General features: G+C 34.2%; 1 protein-coding gene across 1 annotated transcript in view; it reads left to right on the forward strand.

Annotated features, from left to right (window-relative positions):
• LOC107665361 (AT-rich interactive domain-containing protein 3B-like) overlaps positions 1-7,303 on the forward strand; it is a 45,134-nt gene that overhangs the window by 17,365 nt on the left and 20,466 nt on the right. The window contains exons 2-3 of the mRNA XM_016456212.1: positions 5,542-5,616; positions 6,449-6,521. Of these exons, the coding sequence (XP_016311698.1) occupies positions 5,542-5,616; positions 6,449-6,521 (148 nt within the window). The remainder of the gene's footprint in view (positions 1-5,541; positions 5,617-6,448; positions 6,522-7,303) is intronic.

Below are 7,303 nucleotides of genomic sequence, written 5' to 3' on the forward strand. Positions count from 1 at the left end.
TATTTTCTCTTAAAAAAAAAAAGCCAAAATTGTGAGATTTAAATCAGTTCTGACCTATTTGTTTCATCCACGGAGTAAAAGGTTATTGCATTATTAAGGTTATTATCTCACAATTTCTACTCAGCATTGCAAGTTTATGTAAGTCAGAATTGCAAGATGTTACTTTCTTAGTGAACCTGTATGTGAGATTTCATTAAATACAGCGTCTGATTTACTCATTGATTTAGTAATGTTCTCATTATTTCATTACTCATAATAGCTCATAATAGTTTTATTTGTCATGATTCCTGATGACGCACGTATACACTGAGTTGTTCTCTATTGGAGGTTGAATTAACAGAAGCATTGAGCAGATGCAGGGTTTATAATTCATGCCTGTTGTGCGTTTAATGGTCAGGTTGCTGGTTTAGCGAGTTGTTTCAGTTACTGTAGTATTGTTATCATCTCTAGTTCTGGATCAGGATCCGCAGGTTTCCCCGTGTGTCGGTGTGGTGGTCTCTCTCGTCCTCGTTGTTGAACATGCGTGGGTTGATGTTTGAATGTTGAGATTTGAACAACAATTTAACAGGCAAATAAGAGCGATGCATATGTGGCGCACTCCAGTAGAAGAGCTTTAAAGTCCAATCATGCGATCACTCTTATTCTGCATATGTTTGCTCAAGGTTTTGCCATGAAAGTGCAGCAGATGTCATGTGAGCCGTCATTCAATAGACTCTGAGTTCAATCAAATGAAAGCACTAGCAGATCGACCACAGAGATAACGCAAATGCACATTAAAATCATCAACAGACAAGAGTAGTGATTTCCATTCCACTTTTAAACTTCTTTTGCCAAATTCACTGTTTTATATAAGAGAGGAAAGCATTAAAACAAATAATGTCATAAAACAGCTAACAATTTATTTACAGTGTTATATACAAAAGTCATATATATGCATATAAATATGTTTATTATTATTTATTAATAATTAATGATTTTTAATATATTATATTTTCAAGTTATTTTGTTATGTGTGTGTGTGTGTGTGTGTGTGTGTGTGTGTATAAGTGTATATATACATACATTAAAATGAATATTAAATAAAAAAATATATACATTAAAATTAATATGCATTTTCTATTTATTCATTTTAAGTCTTTTTTTATATATATATAGATGAATCACAACATTACATTGTTATGCGTCACTTTTCACTTTTACTGTATGTATTTTATTGTATTTTTTTAATCAAGTCTCAGGATGTTTTAATTTTATTGGAGCCCTTGTAAATCTAAAGTATGCTGATTACCAGAATCGGCATGTAAATGGATCGTCATAGCAACCTCTATATTATGATTTTTAAATGTCTTTTTATTTAGTCATTTTACTGTATAGAAGTTTTCCTGCAATAGAAAACGTATGGAAGTTCATCGGTCGAAGCAGGCTTGGCTCCAGTCTTTAAAAGTGAAAGTTTGTCGGTTGTTTTTCAGACAAAATCAGGACAAAGCTCTTGCCGTGCCGTTGGTCTTGTGTTGAATCACCTGAAACGCTCCTGATGATCTGAATGTGTTTCTGATGTGAAATCAACAGTCTCCTCACCAGAAATAACCGAAGGCTCGGTGACAGCCACAGACAGCTGGCCACAAATGGATCACGTTTCAATACTAGTTATGCAAATTTGGGGCTTGTCCTGTTTTACCGGATGGAAATCAGAACACCCTCATTTGCTTTTATCAATTGTGTTAAGCTTATTTGATTTCAGGGTTGGGTTGGTGTAATCTCTTTGTCAAATTAGATTCATTTAGGAAATCAAATCCGTCTGGCCGGTTCTCCCTCGCTCAGAGCGCAGATATAGAGTAAACCACATTTACAGTTCTCTTATTGATATTCAGTTTTGATTTAGCTCTGTAATAGCAGGTTTAGGTGCAATTAATAAGCAGCAGTTATTAGCTCATTCAAGGCAGTGTGGAGTCAAAAGCACGTGTGTTTTTGTGAAATGCATTCGTCAGATTTTGGCAGCTGGCCAGAAAACGGGCTGCGTTCCAATCTGCTTTCGCAGCACACTTCCTCTGAACCTAAAAGAAGACGTCAAAACACACGAGGGATCCTTTCTTTGTTCTGTTGTTTTTTTAATGGGTTTATTGTGTTTTTCAACTCTGTCATTCATGGGCTCTGTTCTAAAACGTAGTGAGCTCCCTATAGAGTAGGCAGCATTTCAGAACAGGTCTTTTTTTAAAGAGGTCTTAAAAAGTCTTTTTTCGCCCTTCTACAATTTAAGGCCTTAAAACACTTTAAATCAGAGTCAGACATTCTCACACTCTCTCTCACACACACACACACACACACACACCTTTTCTGATAGACAATTTTCTCCCATCACGCTCCTTTGACATCTGTCCCTTTTATGTGCTCTGCCTGATAGGAGATTGTGTGTGTGTGTGTGTGTGTGTGTGTGTGTGTGTGTGAGTGGGGGAGGGTTTGTGGAATGTGTTGCGCTGGTAAAGAGGTTCTGCTGAACAAATGCTGCTGGTTGGTCTGGTTGAGTAGTTTGTTGGGTTCGATCAGGGCTGTGTGTTTGGGCTCCAGGAGTCGTTCTGTGTTTAAAACATCTCAGGTTGCACACTTTGAGTGGGATTGGAGTGACTGACTGATTCTCTGTGGCTCTGGGCTCTCGTACAGGTGGGATGCAGCAGCCCAATTATTTAATCAGGATCAGAGATTGACGGCCCTAAAGAGACACGGGGCTTTCCAGAGCATTTCTACTCAAACCTGCATTCTCTTTACTACTCTAAACCTCTACATTTACATTCAACTTAATGCATTTGGCAGACGATTTTATCCTAAGCAACTTGCATTTGCATTTGCAGTTCATGCACTTCCTGGGAATCAAACCAATGATGTCGATGTTGCAAGCGCTGTGCTCGACAGAACAGAAGTTGCACTGTTCGTTGCAATGTTTGCTTCCAGTGAAATGTTTGGACATATTTGACTGAATTAAAAACTGTTTCTGCTTCTGTTTAATTGCTTCACATTAGTGTTGTAGACACGTTTAAATAGCACTTTCTTGTGAAATTAATTATAAAACTAGTATTAATTAATTTTTCTGGACAAAGAGGCTGAGATGTACACTACCAGTCAAAAGTTTTTGGACAGCAAGATTTTTAATGTTTTTTAAAGAATTCTCTTCTGCTCACCAGGTCTGCATTTATTTGATCCAAAATACAACAAAAGCAGTAATATTGTGAAATATTTTTACTTTTTAATATAACTGTTTTCTATGTGAATATCTGTTAAACTGTTTATTTCTGTGATGCGCAGCTGTATTTTCAGCATCATTACTCCAGTCTTCAGTGTCACATGATCTTCAGAAATCATTCTAATATGCTGATTTGCTGCTCAAAAAACATTTATTATTATTATTATGTTAAAGACAGCTGAGTAGATTTTTTTTAGGCTTCTTTGATGAATAGAAAGTTCAGAAGAACAGCTTTTATCTGAAATAGAAATATTTTGTAACATTATACATCTTTATCATCACTTTTGATCAATTTAATTCATCCTTGCTAAATAAAAGTATTAATTTCTATAATTTCATAATTTAATAATAAATATATAATTATTTAAATATACTGACTCCAAGCTTTTTTGTATAATGTTACAAAAGCTTTTTATTTCAGATAAATGCGGATATTTAACTTGTGCAAACGTGTACAAGTAACCTGTATAAGCATTATAAACTTTGAAAATAAAACGAACTATTAATAAATTAAATAATTACTAAATGTATAAATTATGAATTAAATAACTGAATTATAATTAAATGTATATAAAAAGCTACAATTAAATTGTTAATAATTATAAATGTATATATTATATTTATAAATAGAATTATAAAAATTGCATATCAAATAACACATTAAAGCATTAGTCTTCAAATATTTTCTATTTATTTGCATATAGTACAGTCAGGTTATGTGTGTCACAGATGATGACAGTAATATGCACACACAGGCTGTATTTATGTGTGCGGAGCGAGTTTGTCTGGATTTCAGAGATTCATCTGATATTTGAGACGTGTGGTTTTCTTTTGTTTTGTGGTTTGTGATCTCAGAGGAGCCCGTCTCTCTCTGTGTGACCCAGTGAAACGTGTCCGAGCTTCAGAGATCAGAGTTATTTTTGACTCTTATCTAGCCGTCAGCGATCCTCTCACGTCCCGCGGTAACGTGATTAACCCGCCGCTTACTGTAAACCTGCTAACGGATTTAGACCGACGCGAGAAACAATGCAGCCATATTGAGAGAAAACCAGGACCAGCTTGCATTTTAGGATCAAATAAAAGCAGTACGAAAGCATGCATTTGTGCTGCTTTTATGATTCAGAGCATTTATTGGTTTGCTTTGCTTGAATCATCAGCCTCTGACACTTAATGGTTTTTAGTTTAATGCTTTATGATTTTATTTTTTAGTGAAGCAGAGATCAAAACATCCAGTAACAGGGTAAAATCTAAATGTCCTGCATCTGTCAGAACGTCAGTGAGCACCAACCAGTGCTATTTTAGTTTTTGCTCAAATTTTTAAATTAAAATTTTTATGTTATTTTATTTGTTTTTATATTTTCTGTTTTCATTTTAAAGTTTTAGCAATTTTGTTGTTCAGTTAGATTTACTTTCAACTAGACAAAAATGAGAAATGTTGCTGAAATATATATATATATATAATTCTATTTTATTCTCAGTTTTAATTTTGGTTTGGATCATGAGATTCTTATCAAGAGTTTTTATTATGAGATTTTTACTAAACTTTGAAGGACATTTGATGGATTTTTTTTTATATCACAAATACATTTACAGAATCTTTTATAGTTAAGTCATGTTTATTTCTATAGCAATAATGCTATATTACTATAAAATTGATATTGCTATTGTTATAAAATTCATCAGTTCTGAAACTAATTCCATTTCAGCTGAAAAGCAGCTCTACAGAAGTAGAGCACAATACTATATAGAGCATGTCATTATTTTATAGTTATTTTTATGAATATACAAAAGTGTTTTTTTTTTTTGTTTCATTTCATAAAATGTTTATATTTATTGCATATACTGTTTGTTGAATATTGAAGCCTTGAAAAAGCCAATAAAGCTGACAGCAACTCTAGTTTTACTATGATTATAGTACTGCAGCACAGTGAGAGTGTTTGGAAACCTGTCTGGAAACAGTCATTATTTAAGCAGTTTCATTCAGTGCTGCTTGAACTGCATTTAACGGACAGACAGTCCATTCTCCCATGATCCTTTGCTCTCTGTAGCAATGGCCTCCTTGACCCCTGTGTGTTGTAAATGGAGCCGATGACCCTCAGACCATTAGAGTCGCTTCAGATGAATCTTCTGTAGTTTGTGACTAAAGCGGGTTTGTTGTGTTTGCATTCACATACTAAGAGTATTTCAGTGTGTGTGTGTGTGTGTGTGTGTGTGTGTGTGTGTCACAAGTATAATATAAAAGTAATAGAAGTCTATGGAAAGTCTCGACAATTCACAGAAACAAACGTGTGTGTGTGTGTGTGCAGAACGGCGGTGTATCCTGGCCGGATGATGTGGATGTTGCTCGTGGAAGAGGGGAAGTGTCCAGAGATTTCGCCAAGGTGAGTTTATCCACGTTTAACATTATTTGTTATACATTATTTGTATATCCGTTTGTGTGTACTGTAAAAAAAAATAATAATAATTTTCAAAGTTTTAAATATAACATTATTTTCAAGAAACTGCTATTTTTCTTCATCATGATTAATTCATGATGCTATTTTTCATGAATTCATGATTAATTCAGTGTTACTTAATTCATTAGTTTAATTTAAAGGTGCAGTTTTATAAAATTATTATATAATTTACTGCAATCTGTGTGTCTGCACTCTGCACGGTAAAAAAAACAATGTTTTGAGGTTGTAAATAAAAACAAAGATTATTGTACGTTTCACAAAAAAAAAAACTATTTCAGTTGTTCTACTTAAAAGTTTCACGTTTATTTCAAGAAGTTGCTTGCTGTTTTTTTTTTCTTTTTTGTAAATATTTGTGAAATGTACTAGCAATTTCTGCATAAATCCAGACATTTGTTTCAATGTGTATTAATGTACCAGTTTCATTTAATTTAAAGGTGCAATTTAGATAAATTTTATTATTGTATAATTTACTTCGTTCTGTATGTAAACACTGTAAAAAATTATTTTTCAGTTGTAAATAAAACAGATCATTGGAGTGTGTTTTGTAAGAAACTACTATTTCAGTCTTTCTGCTAAAATTTCATGTTCTTTGTCATTTGTTATTATTTGTGAAATTTACTAGCAATTTATGAGTGAAAAAGTAAAATGTGTTTTAATTGATCTATTTAATTTGTTAATTGAATTGATTCTGGCATGATTGAGTATGAAGATGTTGATTTTGTGTAATAAGGTTGATTTGTGTGTGTGTGTCTGATAGTTATATGAGCTGGATAACGACCCGCAAAGGAAGGAGTTTCTGGACGACCTTTTCACCTTCATGCAGAAACGAGGTGAGAGAGATTAATCTGAATTCACATGATTTCAGTCTGATAGTGGAGTGAGTTTATTCACTGTCAGGATCTGTTCTGATCGTCAGTGTGTGTGTGTGTGTGTGTGTGTGTGTGTGTGTGTGTGAGAGAGAGAGAGTGTGTGTGTGTGTGTTAGTGTGAGAGAGAGTGTGTGTGTGTGTGGGAGAGAGAGTGTGTGTGTGTGTGTGTGTGTGTTCTTAAGCATGTGCACGCATGTATGTGTGTGTTTTGTTAGTGTAAAGCCTGTGTGATTGATGCTTCATGTCTGGACTGAAACCTGAAGATCTGGATGTGTGTTTATTTGTGCTGAATGTTGAGGGGCCCGTCAGGGGCCGCGGGATGATGAGGGGATTGACCTGCTGCAAGTTCACACACGTGAAGGACACGAAGTGTTTAAACACAGAATCATTCACACACAGCAGTGCTTCATATCAGCATGTAACAGAATCAGAATCATGAAAAGAAACATTTTGAAAGAGAAAGATACATTTATTCAGCCACAATGCATTCAATTGATCAAACGTGACAGTAAAGACATTTACAATGTAGCAAAAGATTTCTGTTTCAAATAAATGCTGTTCTTTTGAACTTTCTATTCATCTGTGAATCCTGAAAAGTATCGCAGTTTCTACAAACATATTCAGCAGCACAACTGTTTTCATCATTGATGATAATCAGAAATGTTTCTTGAGCAGCAAATCAGCATATTAGAATGATTTCTGAAGATCATGTGACACTGAAGACTGGAGTAATGATGCTGAAAA

The sequence above is a fragment of the Sinocyclocheilus anshuiensis genome, unplaced genomic scaffold, assembly GCF_001515605.1.
Source record: "Sinocyclocheilus anshuiensis isolate Anshui unplaced genomic scaffold, SAMN03320099.WGS_v1.1 scaffold1303, whole genome shotgun sequence".
Lineage (NCBI taxonomy): Eukaryota > Metazoa > Chordata > Actinopteri > Cypriniformes > Cyprinidae > Sinocyclocheilus > Sinocyclocheilus anshuiensis.